We start from the raw sequence: 20,127 nt of genomic DNA on the forward strand, positions 1-20,127 counted from the left end.
CGCTTGGATTTTCACAAAATATAAAATGGCTCTTGTAACAATAGTGATGGCAAAATACTTTTATATAAATTGCATACCTTTTCATACGCTTCCCCATCACAGTTGGCGATTGTTGCAGTGTCACTTACGAGTCTGTGGTAGCGATGGGGATGGAATGGAACTTTGAAATGTTCGAGTTCCCGATAATTTTTGATAATTATCCAAATTTTGATAATTATTCCAAAAAAAAAAAAAATGTTGACATATAAGAAATAGAGAAGTTTCAAGTTTTTTATGGAAATGTTTATCCCAGTAAAAAAATTAAAATGTTATGCTTCGTTCAGTCTATAAGTTTATCCGTACGAAAGTGTCCGTGTCCAAAATTTCGACACATATCCCAGATATTTGCACACTGTAAGTGATGGTAGAATACATAATCGATACTGCAGCTTGGTTATGTGATCAATAACACATTTATCGATATTTTCCTTATCGCAGACAATGCTTAACGGTTGGCCACACTGTTATATTCTTTACAAACTAAGACATTTTATCCGGATAACTTATATTGAACAACGCAATATGTTCATATGAAAGCAATCATAAGGGCTGTTTTCTTTTAGCACTGGATGCAACATTTGTATGGGCTATCCAGAACATCGTTGCACTGGTGTTCTATCCAGAACAACTCATCAGTGCAAGTCGCGCCGATGTTGCCGGATTGTATTTTGATAAAGCGATTCACAATAGCAACTTATTGTGACTAATTTATCAAAAAACATGTAATTCAAAGTGGTACAGTGTCATAAATAATCGCAGCAGTAAATATTTATTACAAATTGGAGCATTTCATATATTAAAAATGCAAGATTTAACTTCTTTTCTGTGATTGTTTTTAAACAGCTGATGACAGTTTTGCATATTTTTGGAGATGTTCTGGATAAGCGAGTACTCTGTTTTCTTTTAGTCCTTCACGGCTTAGGGTATCCAGTGCTAAAAGAAAACAGCCCTATAGTTCGGTCAAACCGGTACATAACCGGTTCAACCACCAATTAGAGATGTAACGTAAATGACATTTGTCGTACAAAGAGAACCGGTTCAACCACAATTTGGAGATGTACAGAAATGACATTTGTCGCATTTCATTTTTATTTTCGTGGGGAAGTTAGTTTTTAGTTTTTAAAACAATAAATTACGGTAGAATCTTTTATTATTTGGTGGAAAGTTTACAAAATGTTGAAATTTGATAGTTAAGCTACAAGAAGATATAAAAATTTTACGAAAATTTAAAGTAACAGTGACAAAAAAAGAAAACCAAAAAGTTCAATATCAAGAAGTGAAATTTCTGTCGACGCTCTGGATACCCAAAGACCAAAGAGAAAAAAATAAACGGCGCCATTTTAAGCAAATGCAATGGTATTGCTGTTCCATGTTCCAACACTGAAAGCTTAACAAATAATAAAGAAGGATTTTATCCATAAGAAATTGTGAAATAAGAAAATAAATGTCCAGAAAACTGCAGAATACATGAAACATAAATTGTGTAAGTAAGCTAATAATGCATTCGACTGAGTCTATTTATGCAACTTCTTTCTTGTCAATGTTCACGATTGGGATTCTTTACTCAAAAGTGGGGTGAAATCAAAACTAAACAGAAGACGACGACGTCTATTATGTACGTACATATAAGTGTAGTATGTGCATGTCCATAGTATATACTTACATTCCACAACAAAAGGCCCTGAGAATTGATGTTAACAAATCAGAAAAAGTGCCTATTACAACAGTGACCTAATTTGACCACCAGTATATGTGAATACTATGTGCTGACTTACGGGGAAAGGTGGAGAATGTTCTCAACCTAACCATCCATTTGTAGAAAAACACATCTGCCACCTTTTTTTTCATAATCGTCCTAGTGCTGCTGCTGTCAATGTCCTTTGTTATATATTGCGATCGTGTTTTTTATACCTAATACCCATACTGAGTATGAGATTTTTGGCCTTTTGCATTAATTTTTAAACCCAAAAATGTAAGAGAGACATTTTTGGCTATTCTCAATTTGGCCACGTTTATTACTTTGTTTGTACACATATTTTGTTTAATTTCTTTGCTCTCGTTTATTAATGCATTGCATTTTGTGATATGCATATTACTGATACGGAATTGCTTTAAAATCCACCCAGCTATAGTAACCAGATCTATTGGACTTGGAGCATAATTGTAGGGTTATAACCTAGCCGACTTGGTTCAAAAGCATTCTTTACACACTTGTCTTCAATTGATGGTGATCGCGCGTTTTTTTTTTTATTTTCACCTTTGTTTTTTTTTTCTTTCATATGTAATTTGCATTTATTGTGTCAATCACACTTTCGAAAATTCGTGTCTGTTTCGGGCGCGGGACGCACATTCACATGCATTCATTCACACACTTATGCAGTGCCAATACGTACTCACCTTTTACTGGTTTTTATTTTCTTGTATTTTTGGGGTGTTCTTTTATTGCTTTCGTATTGTCCACACTGGGCCAATGTAATCGACGATAGGAGGACTTCTAGAAAATTGGTTGGATATATTAGATTTGATTAAACTTTATTGTAAAGTTTGGTATGGGATCCAAGGAGTTTTCTAATATACAAAACTAAAAATAGGGCTTTAATAGTATGGCTTTGGAATGTATAAAATAAACAACCAAACCCATACCATCTTAGATTTGGTGACGGATTTCACATAGAGTTTAAAGTTGAGGAACTTTATATAAAAACCATACAACTATCCTGGTATAGACTGTGAGGTCTCCAAAGTTATGGTTGGTGGTCGAACTCTAAGAAGTGGTTTAACCATACCTGTCTGGTACCTGGCTCACGACTTGGTAGCAGATAATCTCAAATAACACACAGACGCCAGAATGCCACGAATCTTCCATACAAATCTTAAATCGACGACTGGATACTTGGTGGACCCAGACATTGGTACAGAGGAAGTTCAACATGAGGAATTTGTAACGGGTTCAAACGATCACGCCAAAGTATAACGGGGCAATGAGAACCATATCAAATACAGTTTTTTAAATGATAATTGACATGGTGAGGTTAGGTTATAGAGGATGAAACCAATCTGTAGAAATGTGATGTTGGTCCATTGTGATTGCTCATATTTGTTTTCTTTCCTCTTGATCAATTATATTCTCGTTTCCAAACGAGCTCCAAAATGAGCTTTCTAGGTCTTCCATCCCGAAGCCTTGATGATGGCAAGTATATCCTTCAGATTATAGTCCCGTACACCGATAATATCCTAAATGAAAAAGGTGCTCAGTTTCCTGTATCTTCTAAAAGATAATGCTGGACACCGGCACAAAAAATGGTAGGAGTCTTCCGTTGCCTTCGGGACCCTATACAAATATCATCAGTCATTAAGCCAATCCTTACCATGTGCTTTCCAAATGTGTTATGTCCTGTTATGATGCCTTTTAGTAATGGCAAGAGGCGAAGCAAGAGGCAAATTGGCAAGGTAGCGATAATAAGCAAAACGGTGGGAATGATAATGACTGCAAGACAGCAGTAACCCGGTCTCGAACGTATAAAATGTTTACCGAACTCAATAATTCCATTGTTACGCGTGCTGTGTGGCATCGTCTTGTTGAAACCACATCTCATGCCAGTCAGGCTCTTACTTTTGGGCAAAAATAAAAAAAATTGGATATCATCTCATGGTAGCGCTCATCATTCAAAGTTACGTTACGGCTTTTGGATCGCACCAAACAGTGACTTTATGTTTGCATTTCCCAACAAAAAAAGCACCACCAAAAAGCAGTAAAAATAAACTTTTTGTATACGGAAGTGATGCAAAATTGGCGCAGAAGTGATGAATATAACATGGTCTTGTCATAGGACGGATGTCCACGATTACAACAACCATTGCACTGAATTTGAATCTCTTCGTAAGGTGTGATCCGAATTCACTGTTTTGGATGTGAATTAAAACATTTTTATAATATTTTGCTAAATAAATAAATTACCCATTAAAAATATGAAAAAGCGAATTATAAACAATTGAATTAAAAGAACTTCCACCGTAGTTAAAATAAAGAATATCTTTGGGAGGAAATTTGTGCCTTTAGAAGAAATTTCAAAATTTTTTGCTGGGTTGCAGCTTTCGTAGGCCTATGAACCGCACCCAATTGTAACTTTCTGAGTGCATTGATAGCTTTTGTAACGTTTCTTGCTGATCTTCGCCGCGGTTGCCACAGTTGGTAGAATTCTACCAAAAATGGTAGATTTTTTACTGTTTGGTCGATAGGTAGAATTCTTGATTTTTGGTAGATTTTGTAAATTATACCTCTCCAACTAAGAGGTCTTCACAACATTTTTGTAGAAATAAAATTTTGACAAAATTTTCTATAGAAATAAAATTTTGAAAAAATTTTCTATAGAAATGAAATTTTAGCAAAATTTTCTAAAGAAATAAAATTTTGACAAAATTTTCTATAGAAATAATATTTTGACAAATTTTCTATAGAAAATAATTTTTCCAAAAATTTTCTATAGAAATAAAATGTTGAAAATCTTTTCTATAGAAATAAAATTTTGACAAAATTTTCTATAGAAATAAAATTTTGACAAAATTTTCTATAGAAATAAAATTTTGACAAAATTTTCTATAGAAATAAAATTTTAACAAAATTTTCTATAGAAATAAAATTTTGACAAAATTTTCTATAAAAATAAAATTTTGACAAAATTTTCTATAGAAATAAAATTTTAACAAAATTTTCTATAGAAATAAAATTTTGACAAAATTTTCTATAGAAATAAAATTTTGACAAAATTTTCTATAGAAATAACATTTTGACAAAATTTTCTATAGAAATAAAATTTTGACAAAATTTTCTATAGAAATAAAAGAACGCATTTTTGTGTGGGTAAATGGCTAATATTTGTATGATTTGGCATCGGATTCATTCACTCAATTGTTCATACTTTTCTCGAGGCAAAATTTGCCCTATTTTCATCGATATATTTTGAACCACTTAACTTATCCATTATACACGTTTGTTCGTCATCTCATAGTCAAATTTTCTTCGGATAATTATATTTAACTGTCGAAATCAAATGAAAAACTTAATGTTTTTCAATGGACCCTTTGTAGGCATTCTCTTAGAGCATAATCCTCGATTAGTTTTTAATATCTTATTTGTATTTATCTTCATAAGTTATTATGATTTTGAATAAGTTAAATAAATATTCGACATATTTTATAATAAAAAATTTACATTTCATATTTTCTTCCAGAAAATTGTCCTCCAATAAATAATGAGCACATTGAATGATGCAAAATCCGGGAAAGTTTTGGAATCGCAGCATCAGCAAAGAAAAGAATCATCATCTACACATGAAAACAAAGTAAATTATCTATTTCCATAGCCCTTCTTCGTCAATAGCACATTTTATGTGTGCTGTGTGTGACACCAATCTAGAATCTAAAATATCCGAAACTCTATTTTCAGAATGAACATGAGGGCCCACAAAGAGATAAACATAAAAAAAGACACGAGAAGAAGAAACACTCTAACAGCGCAGCAGCATCATCATCATCAAGTTCAGCGACAACGAATAGCAGCAGTAACAGTAGTAGCAGTAACAGCAACAGCAGCATCAGTAACCTGTCCAATATTGCATTAGCCACACAATTCAGCATTCAACGTACAGATTCTGATGGATGTTTGCGTATGAAGATATCCGCGATTAGACCTACTGTTACATCTTTGCACAATACTAAGCCGTCATCATCAATAGTTGTTGAAAAACAGGAAGAACCGAAAATAGGAATACATAGTAAAAAGTCAGCAGAATCAATTAAATTGAAAATTTCTCCTCCGCCTCCGCCGCTAGCACAGCCAGATAAAAGAACAAAGGCTGAAGAAAAAATGAAAACTTTGGGGGCATCAACTACAACAACTCCGATTAAAGCAAAGGCCATGTCCGTTATTGTTAGTCCACGTTCTGCAGCGGCGGCTACAATTAAGGAGAAGAAAGATTTATCGTTGATATCATTGATACCATCACTACATAGCAAAACCGGCCTACTAATGCAAGGGGCAGATAGTGATGTTACCGATTCCGGTTGTTCAGAGGCGACCAATACAACAAATGCCACCAGTGGCCCACAAGAAAAATTGTCTAAGCGTAAGGTGAAACGTAAAAAATCTGTAAAAGGTAACACAGAACCCAAACGGCCTTTGAAATCCATAAAGTCTTTGTTACCCACTCAGAGTAATGCATTTTCTACGGACTCTGAAGATGAGCCGCTATCACAAAAATTGATTGCCAATATAGCGGTGACACAAAGAGCTCCGCGACTATTATTAACAGCTTTGGGGGTAAAGCATCATAGCTCCTTGCCGGCAGGAGCTGCTGGTAATCTTAACGACCATTTAAGTTTACAGTCTTTGCAGAGTGGTGGCATGGTAGCTGGGTCTTCGTTGCCCACCGGAGGTAGTGATCACATAGGTCTATCTAGCAGTGATAATGAGTTACCGAATGTTAGGGCCGCAGTCGCTAGGGTAGTTGGCGACTCTGATGAAGAGGAGGACAACGACGATGACGATTTAATGTTATCCCATTATCCCAAGGCCAAAACGAAGCGTTTGCCTCAATATCAATCGACTTTATTGCAAGATTTTATGGAGAAAACTCAAATGTTGGGTCAAAACTCGAAATCATCGGAAAGTGAAAATACAAAGTCATCATCCCATATCGCGGCAGTAGCGCAAAGTGAAATATTGGTACAAATGTATACAAACTCGCAGTCGGATAGTATAGCTTCATCGGGGGCAAGTGTTGCCAATAAGAAACGCCGAGGAAGACCAAAAAAATCGGATAAAGCCCTGGATATGACCATAAACGCATCGTCGTCGTCACTTTTAGAGAACAATATGCAAAACAAACTGTCATCGAATATAAATGAATCTGCAGATTCGGGTGTTGTATCCACAACAAGTATATCCACTCAAAGTACATCGCCTCATCCCTGTACCACTTTGGCTTCGGGCAATGATAATAGCGGATCGTCAATACATTCGCCCAGCAAGCCCTTGAATAGTACGCCAGATAAGCAAAACAATGAGGCAATAGCGGAAGCCTCCGTTGCCACGACGGTGACTTCGTCGATAAAACCCAAAATTGATATAGCCCTCTTGGATAAACGTATGTATGCAACCGAACGAGTTTTATATCCCCCGCCAAGGAATAAAAGAAGGCAGTCAATGAGTGCAGCTAATACAATTTCCATTTCAGGCGAAAAGAAAAGCTCCTCAACGTCAGCAGCAACGGCGAGTCAACAGAGCACTCGAGACGATATACAATTGGATCCAGTTTGGCGTAAAATCGATGTGAATCGAAAATTTCGTCGTCCCAGCGTTTGCAGTACTACTGGCTATAAAAGTGATGGTGATGAACGTATAAGAGATCGTTCATCAAAATCCACAGTGTGCAGTAAAATCTTGGCTGCTAAAAGTGGTTATGTCTCCGACTATGGCACGTCGACATTTAGACTTTCAAAGCACACCAAACCCAACTCCCACAACTCGGGCTACAAAAGTGATGCTAGTTGTAAAAGTCGTTATAGCACAAAAAGTTGTTTTTCTCGCAAGTTCCGGGCAAAATCTTGCGGCTATCGTAGTGATTGTAAGGAAAGCACCCTGGGAAGTTCAGCAAAATCATCGAAATTTCGCCGAAAACGTAGATCGTCCATTATGCCCAAGAGTATGGGCTCTCTCAAGGATGAGCAAGATATTTTGCAATTGGCTGGTTTGTCTTTGGGCCAAAGTAGTGAAGAGTCCAATGAGTATGTGTGTAAACCATCGTTGGAGAAATTGCCCACGACAAGTGCATCCAAAAAATATGGTGAGATAAATCGTTACATAGCCACTGGAGAATATTTTGGTAGGGGGTCCTCCACGAGTAGTCATAACACGTCTCACAAGTCATTCGCAAGTCTCAGTAACAGTAACCAAGCCAAAATATTTGACTTGTCCCACGATTTACCCCAAACACCTGCAAAGATTTCCTTGCACCAGCGTAAGAATTCCACTACATCGGAATTTGCCCATGATCTGCTACAGCTACCGGGATCGCATAATACGGCAAGAAAAATCAAATCACGTAGATCATCTGTAGCCAGCTATTGTAGTTCCTTCTATTCGGTGGGTACTACAAAAATGCGCAAACGAAGACGACGAAAACTGTTTCGTTCACATAACTCTACTTCGGGTAAAACTACCATTGTCGACTCGAAGCTATTAACCGAAATTGAAATACTCACCAATACCTTTGCCAACAGATGCCGAATTCAATGCTCTGGTATAAATGTGGAAAAGGCAGCAGGACCTGCTAGCGGTGGAATTCTATCGCAAAAAGAAAAACTAATGGCTGAAGCCACAAAACTAAAGCAAAGTTTTGCTGCTGCTGCGGCAGCACAAGCAGCTTCAACATCTTCGGCATCGATGGGCAAACGTGATGCCAGAGATAAAAAGTCCATAAAGAAAAGGAAAATGTCGGAGAATTTGGATTTTGCTATGCTCTCAGCTAGGGCAGAGGGAGCTAACGCTATGTGCCCATCTGGTGTGTCGGCCCCAGGAACATCTTCGAAACGGCGTCATAAAAAAGCCAGCAGCTCTAGTCCGGATGATCACAAATTGCCATTAAAGAAACGTCACTATCTACTAACCCCCGGAGAAAAATCTAGTGATGTGGCTGTGGCCGTAGCGGCCAAGTTATTTGCCAATAACTCAGAGGCTTGGGCTGCGGCAGCGGCTGCAGCAAAAACCACAGCCAACACCAAATCTCAACAGCAATTTAATGCAAAAACAGCCCGGGCTAACCTTACACCCAAGAAACGACATTTGTTGCAACAACATCCGCATTCGCTAAGTGAGGATTCGAATTCGAATAAAACCGCCAGCACTCTGTCCCCATTAAGAGTAGCAGTGGGAGATTCAAATTCCATAAGTGGAGGAAAACTCTTAGACATAAGTCCACAATCTCTCAACAGTCTAAAACAGGTAACTGAAGCAGTACATAAAAAAAGATCCCGTTTAGAGGGCCTCGTCTCAAGAATTGCCATAAACCATCATGGAGAAGATGTGGTCACAACCACTGCGAAAACCAAAACTCCTCTATCCAGTGTCTTGCAAATAGAATCGGAATCATCATCATGTCCGCCACCTGGGGTATTTGAACCATCTGTTGAATTGGAAATACAAATACCACCAATGGCTAAACTAACCGATGCTACCACATCTATAATAACCAAATCAGAAGTGGATTCACCTCTCTTGATGGACATGAATAAGGGTTATACAGATCCCGGGCAAAAGACCCATGGTCAACGGGTGGTTGAATCGCTGCTCAATAAAACGGGGGGTAATTTGATATTGAAGAGGAAACGTAAGAAAATCAATCGCACTGGTTTTCCAACAGTTCGTCGTAAAAAACGTAAAATTCAGGATACTCTACTTTTAGATGTGATGGCGGCACCCCAAGAAACGGAGTCGTCTGAACAAATCCTGGAGGAGCAGTCATCCTTAGAAACAATTTCCAATACCCATAATGCAAGAATAGGCGAAAGCGAAACGATTAAACCCAAACAATGTGATCGGGTACCACAAGAAGGTGAAACTTCACAAACATTTCTGGATCGGAATAATAGAACGCCTCGGTTATCGGTGGTGGCTCTAGAACGATTACAAGAATCTCCTATGAGTAGTAAAGAAAAATCGGCAACGGTTAATGAAAATCTATTGGAACCCATAGCAACTCCCAAATCAAGGCATATACGTCGTGAATACAAAAGAAAATTGGATAGAGAAGAAACAACGCCTTTGGCATCCATTGCCACCGTCAACACAAACAATACGACGGGAAACAGTGATAAGAAAACAAAAACTGATAAAGTAATGCCTTCTATAAATTCAAAGAAAACCGACCAGAACAAAATTTCCTCCAATGTGGCTAAAAATCCATCAAAGGCGGCTCATAAGAAATCAATAGTGGAAGCGACAGAGGATGAAGAAGATAATAAACCTTTGGCCTCTAGAGCTCGGCGTTCTAGACCTACAAAGGAAACCAAAGCAGGTAGTCTACCTAATAAAACACCGCCTGTAACCACCATCGCCAAGGCTACTACTGAGGTCATCCCAGCTATTCGAAAACCTCCTTCCGTATCAAAGACTGTAAAATCACTTCTCGATGCAAATATAAAATTACCAGCTGGCATAGATCCGAGTACATTGTTAAGTTGTAAAATAAAATTGAAAAGAAGAAATTCAATACACCCTCTACTTATCGGTTCAAAATGCGCGCCTATTAATGCAAAAGAATCATTAGCGCCACCTCCACCTCCCATTGAAATAAATCGCACTCGAGAAGAAATCGAGAAAGATGCCAATGCCATAGATTGTAATATAGACCAAGAGGAACATGACATTTTACCCTTAAAAGAAAGGCTTTTCCGTATAAATGGTGAGACTGATCACAGTGATACCAGCGAAGAGAAGGCCATTTCTAAAAAGTCGAAAATAAATAAAAAATATTACTTGCCAGCCGGTTTATTTTCGGATTACTTCAAGGTAACACAGATAACATCGAATAAAAAGACAACGAGTAAAAAAGAAGGTGAAAAGAAATCCGAAAATGATCAAAAAACCACAACAGAAGATAAAGATGCCAAAGATTCGAATGACATGGCCATTAAGCCCACCTTACCACCTCCTCCATATTGTGAAAAATATCTTAGACGCACGCAATATGATTTTGAGCTGCCCTATGACATATGGTGGGCCTATACAAATTCCAAATTGCCCTCACGCATAACAGTGGCCTCTTGGAATTTTCGTAAAATACGAACGAATATGTATGCGGATAACGTTAAACCACCACCTGCCGCTTCTTATGATCATCCCATGTGCAACTGTAAACCCGATATGGGATGTGGTGATAATTGCCTTAATCGCATGGTCTATACCGAATGTTCGCCCACAAATTGTCCCACGCGTGAAAAATGTCAAAATCAAAAAATCCAAAGACATGAAATTGCGCCCGGGGTAGAACGTTTTATGACCGAAAACAAAGGTTGGGGTGTACGTACCAAAATGCCCATACCAAAGGGTACCTACATCTTGGAATATGTTGGAGAAGTTGTCACCGAAAGAGAATTTAAAGATCGCATGGCCACAATTTATCTCAATGATACCCATCATTATTGTCTACATTTGGATGGAGGCTTAGTAATAGATGGTCATCGTATGGGTAGTGATTGTCGCTTTGTAAATCATTCATGTGAACCGAATTGTGAAATACAAAAATGGTCCGTAAATGGCTTATCAAGAATGGCTTTATTTGCCAAACGCCCCATAAGAGAAGGTGAAGAATTAACCTACGATTATAATTTCTCTCTGTTTAATCCATCGGAGGGTCAACCATGTCGATGTAATACGCCACATTGCCGTGGTGTTATAGGAGGAAAATCGCAACGCATTAAACCGTTACCCATAGAGGCGAAGGTAAGTTAGTGAAAACATTGGTAAAATTTCCCAAACTTAGGGCCAGTTTCTCATCCTCCGATTAATACTAACTGTAGGATAGACTACCGTTTAGTACAAATTTTGTATTGGATCAACATTTTATTTCTATAGAAAACTTCTATAGAAAATTTTCGATGATTTGACGGTGGCAAAGGAAAAGAGATATGTTTGTACGAATTAATTTCGGCATAAGCCGGCTATCATGTAAAACCTTTTTTCGGAAGGTTCAAGTGTGGTTCATTGTTGGGTTTAATGAACTGCCTGAATTTATTCTGATAATTGGTTGATAGTTTTGCTGCAAGTAGAGGATGCTGATGAGGAATGTGGTAATTCCGAAACCTGCGTCCATCCAACCATCTTGCAGTCTATAGGGCTTTGCCCAAATAAATTTGACAAACATTCTTTTCCTCTGTTGGTTAAGCTACACTTGTAGTTTAGTCAATGCATGGTTTTAAGCTGAAATCAAAAACAACAACAATGATTAAAGAACAAAATCAACAATAACAATACAAAACGAATGAACATTTTATTTCTATAGAAAATTTTCTCAAAATTTTATTTCCATAGAAAATTTTCTCAAAATTTTATTTCTATAGAAAATTTTATTTCTATAGAAAATTTTCTCAAAATTTTATTTCTATAGAAAATTTTCTCAAAATTCTATTTCTATAGAAAATTTTCTCAACATTTTATTTCTATACACAATTTTCTCAAAATTTTATTTCTATACACAATTTTCTCAAAATGTATTTCTATAGAAAATTTTCTCAAAATTTCAATCTTGCAAAATTGTATTTCTATATTAAATGTTTGCAAAATTTTATTTCTATATTAAATGTTAGCAAAATTTTATTTCTATAGAAAATGATGTCAAAATTTTATTTCTATCGCAAAATTTTATTTCAAACCTTTATATATATTCTGTATAGTATATATAAATGTCTTCCGATTTTTAGCAATTAATATCGTTCGTCATTTGTAATTTAGCCTTGTAAAAATTGCTTGGAAGCATTTTTTTTCATTTGTTTTTGTATCGCTTTCAGGCATCCAATGAAGCAACTCCAAAGGTGGGCGATACCAAAGGTCGCCAGAGAAAACGTAAGGCGAAAAAGAACACCCAACGACAAACAACCAAAGATGTGGCTACACCAACTCGCATGCAACCCATATCGGAGAAGGAAAAGAAACTTATCCTTAAGTATTCCATATTTCTGGTACGTAATTTCGAAAAAATACGAGCTAAAAAATGCAAACGCAAGGGTGCGGATAGAAACTATGATTCGAAATCACAAACCCCAATCGCTGTAACTCCCACGCCCATTTCAAGCCCCAGTCCCATAATGCCGGGAGCAATTATGCAAAGGCGTCCCTCAACACCGGCCTCATTGGCTGCTCAAATAACTGCCCTTTGTACAGCCCGAAGCATAAAGACACGTGGCCTTACATTGGCAGTTCAAGATCCTGAATTGGAGAAAATGGCAAAAATGGCAAAAGTTCTTAGGGATATTTGTACGGCATTGGAATCCATTAAAAATCCAGAAAATGATCAACAATCCCTCATATCATCCGGCATGGGAAGCAATAAAAAGAAGAAAGCCTCCTTGAAGAACCAAATGAAATCGGAATCAGTCGATTTTAAATCTATTCAAAGTAATGTTGAACAGGGCTTCTACAAACTACCTGGCGAATTTAATGCTGACATGATAAAGCTACTGAAGGAAACAAGGTTGGCGTTTGAAAAGAGTGACTCGAGCAAAATTAGTTTGATAGATCTACTGGAGAAGTCATTCGAGGAGGAGAAACATAAACAGTATTCAACTTTGTTGGATATATTGGGCGATGAAAACCAGCTCAAAGATTTCCAAATAAAACCTAATGTTATGGATCATGTTCCTCAGGAGTATGAGAAAAATTTGGACACAATTACGCCTCAAATTGTGGCCGAGTCGTCGTCCGAATGCACCGAGGATATAATACGTTGCATTTGTGGCCTCTTCAAAGATGAGGGTTTGATGATCCAATGTGCTCGCTGCATGGTATGGCAACACACTGAATGCACCAAAGCCGATGTCAACGCCGATAATTATCATTGCGAACGATGTGAGCCACGTATTGTCGACAAGGAAATACCCTTGGAAGATTTCACCGACGAAGGTCATCGCTACTATTTAACATTGATGCGTGGTCAAAACCTTCAAGTGCGACAGGGTGATGCAGTGTATGTTTTACGTGATATACCCGTTAGGGATGCAGCCGGCAATATTGTTCCCTCGAAAAAGCATACATACGAGACCATTGGTGAGATTGACTACAATGAGTGTGACATCTTTCGCGTCGAACGTTTATGGAAGGATGACAAGGGTAAACGTTTTATATTTGGCCATCATTTTTTGCGGCCACATGAAACATACCACGAGCCATCGCGTAAATTTTATCCCAATGAAGTCGTTCGTGTACCGTTGTATGAAGTTGTCCCAATTAATTTGGTCATTGGTCGCTGTTGGGTTTTGGATCGAACAACATTTTGCAAGGGAAGGCCAATTGAGTGCAACGATGAGAAGCACTGTTTCATATGTGAATTGAGAGTTGATAAATCGGCTCGATTCTTTTCAAGAACAAAAACAAATCATCCGACCTGCACCAAGAGCTATGCATTCCGAAAATTCCCTGAAAAATTGAGAATTTCCAAAACGTATGCGGTAAGTTGAATTGAAGTTTGTGAGTTACATGAGGTACGCAAAAAAATTGGTACCATCTTTTTTTCATTTAAAATCTTAGTCAATTGAAAAAAAATTAACCGAAAACAATCTAAATTTTTTAATTAATTGAATTATTTTATATTATAATTTTGCCACAATTTTATTTCTATAGAAAATTTTGTCAATTTTATTTCTATAGAAAATTTTACCAAAATTTTATTTCTATAAAAAAATTTTTTTTTTCTATAGAAAATTTTGCCAAAATTTTATTTCTATAGAAAATTTTGCCAAAATTTTATTTCTATAGAAAATTTGGCCAAAATTTTGTTTCTATAGAAAATTTGGCCAAAACTTTATTTTTATAGAAAAGTTTGCCAATATTTTTTTTTCTATAGAGAATTTTGCCAAAATTTTATTTCTATAGAAAATTTTCCCAAAATTTTATTTCTATAGAAAATTTTGCCAAAATTTTATTTCTATAGAAAATTTTGCCAAAATTTTATTTCTATAGAAAATTTTGCCAAAATTTTATTTCTATAGAAAATTTTGCCAAAATTTTATTTCTATAGAAAATTTTGCCAAAATTTTATTTCTATGGAAAATTTTGCCAAAATTTTATTTCTATAGAAAATTTTGCCAAAACTTTATTTCTATAGAAAATTTTGCAAAAATTTTATTTCTATAGAAAATTTTGCAAACATTTTATTTCTATAGAAAATTTTGACACAATTTTATTTCTATAGAAAATTTTGCAAACATTTTATTTCTATAGAAAATTTTGCAAAAATTTTATTTCTATAGAAAATTTTGGCAAAATTTGATTTCTATAAAAAATTTTGCCAAAATTTTATTTCTATGGAAAATTTTGCCAAAATTTTATTTCTATAGAAAATTTTGCCAGAACTTTATTTCTATAGAAAATTTTGCAAAAATTTTATTTCTATAGAAAATTTTGCCACAATTTTATTTCTATAGAAAAATTTTATTTCTATAGAAAATTTTGCAAAAATTTTATTTTATAGAAAATTTTGCCAAAATTTTATTTCTATAGAAAATTTTGCCAACATTTTATTTCTATGGAAAATTTTGCAAAAATTTTATTTCTATAGAAAATTTTGCCAAAATTTTGTTTCTATAGAAAATTTTGCCAAAATTTTATTTCTATAGAAAATTTTGCCAAAATTTTATTTCTATGGAAAATTTTGCCAAAATTTTATTTCTATAGAAAATTTTGCCAAAACTTTATTTCTATAGAAAATTTTGCAAAAATTTTATTTCTATAGAAAATTTTGCAAACATTTTATTTCTATAGAAAATTTTGCCACAATTTTATTTCTATAGAAAATTTTGCAAACATTTTATTTCTATAGAAAATTTTGCAAAAATTTTATTTCTAAAATTTGATTTCTATAAAAAATTTTGCCAAAATTTTATTTCTATGGAAAATTTTGCCAAAATTTTATTTCTATAGAAAATTTTGCCAAAATTTTATTTCTATAGAAAATTTTGCCAGAACTTTATTTCTATAGAAAATTTTGCCACAATTTTATTTCTATAGAAAAATTTTATTTCTATAGAAAATTTTGCAAAAATTTTATTTTATAGAAAATTTTGCCAAAATTTTATTTCTATAGAAAATTTTGCCAACATTTTATTTCTATGGAAAATTTTGCAAAAATTTTATTTCTATAGAAAATTTTGGCAAAATTTGATTTCTATAGAAAATTTTGCCAAAATTTTATTTCTATGGAAAATTTTGCCAAAATTTTATTTCTATAGAAAATTTTGCCAAAACTTTCTATAGAAAATTTTGCAAAAATTTTATTTCTATAGAAAATTTTGCAAACATTTTATTTCTATAGAAAATTTTGCCACAATTTTATTTCTATAGAAAATTTTGCCAAAACTTTATTTCTATAGAAAATTTTGCAAAAATTTTATTTCTATAGAAAATTTTGGCAAAATTTGATTTCTATAGAAAATTTTGCCAAAATTTTATTTCTATGGAAAATTTTGCCAAAATTTTATTTCTATAGAAAATTTTGTCAAAATTTCATTTCTATAGAAATTTGGCCAACACTTTATTTCCATAGAAAAGTTTGCCACAATTTTATTTCTATAGAAAATTTTGCAAAAATTTTATTTTATAGAAAATTTTGCCAAAATTTTATTTCTATAGAAAATTTTGCCAACATTTTATTTCTATGGAAAATTTTGCAAAAATTTTATTTCTATAGAAAATTTTGGCAAAATTTGATTTCTATAGAAAATTTTGCCAAAATTTTATTTCTATGGAAAATTTTGCCAAAATTTTATTTCTATAGAAAATTTTGCCAAAACTTTCTATAGAAAATTTTGCAAAAATTTTATTTCTATAGAAAATTTTGCCACAATTTTATTTCTATAGAAAATTTTGCCAAAACTTTATTTCTATAGAAAATTTTGTCAAAATTTCATTTCTATAGAAATTTGGCCAACACTTTATTTCCATAGAAAAGTTTGCCAATATTTTTTTTTTCTATAGAAAATTTTGTCAAAATTTTATTTCTATAGAAAATTTTGCCAACATTTTATTTCTATAGAAAATTTTGCCAAAATTTTATTTCTATAGAAAATTTGGCCAAAATTTTATTTCTAATAGAAAATTTGGCCAAAATTTTATTTCTATAGAAAATTTGGCCAAAACTTTATTTCCATAGAAAAGTTTGTCAATATTTTTTTTTCTATAGAAAATTTTGCCAAAATTTTATTTCTATAGAAAAATTTGCCAAAATTTTATTTCTATAGAAAATTTTGCCAAAATTTTATTTCTATAGAAAATTTTGCCAAAATTTTATTTCTATAGAAAATTTTGCCAAAATTTTATTTCTATAGAAAATTTTGCCAAAATTTTATTCCTATAGAAAATTTTGCCAAAATTTTATTTCTATGGAAAATTTTGCCAAAATTTTGTTTCCATAAAAATTTTTCCAATTTTTTTTTTCAATAGAATTTTTGCCAAAATTTTATTTCTATAGAAAATTTTGCCAAAATTTTATTTCTATAGAAAATTTTGCCAAAATTTTATTTCTATAGAAAATTTTGCCAAAATTTTATTCCTATAGAAAATTTTGCCAAAATTTTATTTCTATAGAAAATTTTGCCAAAATTTTGTTTCCATAAAAATTTTGCCAATTTTTTTTTTCAATAGAATTTTTGCCAAAATTTTATTTCTATTGAAAATTTTATTTTTAAATTTCTTTATACTATGTGTTTGTACATAGTATTGCTTATTTATTGTATGTATCCTAATCCATTTTTTTAAATTCTTTTATTACAGCCGCATGATGTAGATCCATCATTATTTAAATCAAGAAAACAGAAGACTGAGAACGAATGTCAAAGCCTAGCTACAAGTTCGACGCCAATAACAACCGCATCAAATAGTGGAGGATCTACAAAGAGAGATACAAATAAAATATCTCAAACACCAGTGAAAAAACGTCAAAATAGTACAAGCCCATCAATAATAACTTCAACAAACGCAAATTCCCTATCATCTGCGGTAAGTAAATGAAAAACAAAATATTCAGTTGACAAAATTTTCTATAGAAATAAAATTTTGAGAAAATTTTCTATAGAAATAAAATTTTCTATAAATTAACATTTTGGTAAAAAAAAATCTATAGAAATAAAATTTTGACAAAATTTCCCAGCAAAAACTCTCATCACCCGGTAAGCCTGTAGGTATCCCTATTTAAAAATTAATAACCACTTAATAATTAACATCACTCTGGATTACATTTACACACGCATGTCCTAGGAGGAAAGTACTTCTCCCCAGACATACCTTCGGCCATGAAATAAGTAGTGCTTTTAAAGCATATAATCACCTAATATGTAATCACTTATTCGTAGATATACCAAAGATTGCAAATCTCGAAAATATTGACTTCTTTAGCCGATTACAATGGATCAAAATATGGCGAGTAATGCTGTAATATGAACACTACTTGAATAGAAACGAATATTGCGGACATAAACAAAAATGTAACAAGTCATGTAAATAAGATTACACGCAAATCAATTTCACACTTAAAATAGAAATAAAAGTGGGTTGTTTAAGGGAGTTTGATAAAATTTCGCAAAAATTTTCTATAGAAATAAAATGTTGAAAAATATTTCTATAGAAATAAAGTTTTGAAAACATTTTCTATAGAAATAACATTTTGAAAAATTTTTCTATTGAAATAAAATTTTGACAAAATTTTCTATAGAAATCAAATTTTATCAAAATTTTTTTTAGAAATAAAATTTTCTATAAAAATAAAATTTTGCGACAAATTTTCTAAAGAAATAAAATTTTGTCAAAATTTTCTAAAGAAATAAAATTTTGTCAAAATTTTCTAAGAAATACAATTTTGACAAATTTTTCTATAGAAATAATTGATAAAAAAGAATGTAACAATTTAATTATTTTTCTTTTGCAGACCATAAAGGATAAGCGTTTACATTTGGAAAATGTATTGAAAACGCTCAAAAATCGTTCAAAACAATTACAAACGAGTAACAATGAACGTCCGTTGGACCTGACATACCTTTTAACGGGACGCGGTGCCCGTCAACGTAAAACACCGCTGTCTATACGTAAAGATTTTGTGTAAAATTTAAATATAATACCATTGCCCCAATTGGGTAGATTCTCTATACATCACAGATCTATGAAAATTGTACCATAATTTTTTTGTAATATATAGAAATGGGAAATTGTAATTCTGTTAATAATAAACACACAAAAATATATAATATATATTATATATTATAACATCAATATGTTTTACATAGCCATTTTGAAAGTATGTAGAAAACAAGAATAATTATTATTTTTTTATATCGGTTAAGGCATTGTAAATTTAATGATTTTTTTATATGCTAGTAACACATGATTAAGTATAGAAGTCCCATAAAAATATATAGAAATTATATGCAAAGCTAAATTCTATAATCAGCACTTTATAAGAAATATGAAAAAAAACAACAATCAAAAGAACATAAACGATGGTGAAATGTATTTTAGATGTTTATCTTCCTATAAGAATATGATATCTGGAATTTTACATTTTTTTTGAAGATTTGTTATATATGTTTTGCATTTTTGTACACAAGCCCAAAATGATAATTATTATTATGATTGACTAAATTTATTGGCCGATTTTGTTTTAAACAAATTCATTTATATAATACACAGATTGTGCTTATTATAAATATTATTTATTAAATTATTTAATGGTATGATATGTATATAATATGGTATCATTTAGTTTTTTTTAATATATTTTTGTAAATTAAAAAAATATAGACAATTTTTTTTTTTTTTTTTTTTTGGTTTATCCCTGAATTATCCCTTAGCCCACCACCAGTTTTCATATTATAAGGGCTAAACTTTCCTTTCCATATATACCTACATATATTATGAGAATTTATTTTATTTATTCTGTTTTCATTTAATACTACAATAATTGTATTTTCCATTTAGGTTCTATTTTTGAACTAATGATGTTGTGTTATTGCTGTTTTTATTTTTTGAATTTACTGGTTTTTTATATATATATATTTTATACATATATTCTGCTCACAGTTTATCTTTATTATCTAATTTTTACTACTTAGCTAGTTTTAAGTAGCACATTTTCTAATAAATCTGCAAAACATGGTTTAATGCATTGTTATATTTTTGTACTAAAACAATTTATGTTTTATAATTATTTTTCTTTTCACCTTTTCTTTCAAATATTTACAATAAAAATTCAAATATATTTTTCTATTAAAATGATTGCAAAAAGAGAAATGATTTGTTTTTAATACAATTAAATTGTGGGTTTCAAAATT

The 20,127-nt window shown here is 32.7% G+C and overlaps 1 protein-coding gene across 3 annotated transcripts; it reads left to right on the top strand.

Annotated features, from left to right (window-relative positions):
- The first annotated feature begins 1,118 nt into the window (after nt 1-1,118).
- On the top strand, nt 1,119-20,086 carry ash1 (histone-lysine N-methyltransferase ash1). 3 transcript variants are annotated; one of them, XM_075304241.1, is made up of 7 exons: nt 1,119-1,522; nt 5,271-5,381; nt 5,456-7,184; nt 7,275-11,539; nt 12,604-14,259; nt 17,579-17,803; nt 18,729-20,086. In XM_075304241.1, the coding sequence occupies exons 2-7, from the start codon at nt 5,292-5,294 to the stop codon at nt 18,900-18,902; spliced, it is 8,139 nt and encodes a 2,712-aa protein (XP_075160356.1). In that variant the 5' UTR covers nt 1,119-1,522; nt 5,271-5,291; the 3' UTR covers nt 18,903-20,086. The 3 variants fall into 3 exon arrangements, with proteins under 3 accessions (XP_075160356.1, XP_075160354.1, XP_075160355.1); XM_075304239.1 differs by having other exon boundaries at nt 5,456-11,539; XM_075304240.1 differs by having other exon boundaries at nt 1,120-1,522; nt 5,486-11,539.
- The last annotated feature ends 41 nt before the right edge of the window (nt 20,087-20,127 follow it).

The sequence above is a fragment of the Haematobia irritans genome, chromosome 4 (assembly GCF_050003625.1).
Source record: "Haematobia irritans isolate KBUSLIRL chromosome 4, ASM5000362v1, whole genome shotgun sequence".
In the NCBI taxonomy this organism is placed as follows: domain Eukaryota; kingdom Metazoa; phylum Arthropoda; class Insecta; order Diptera; family Muscidae; genus Haematobia; species Haematobia irritans.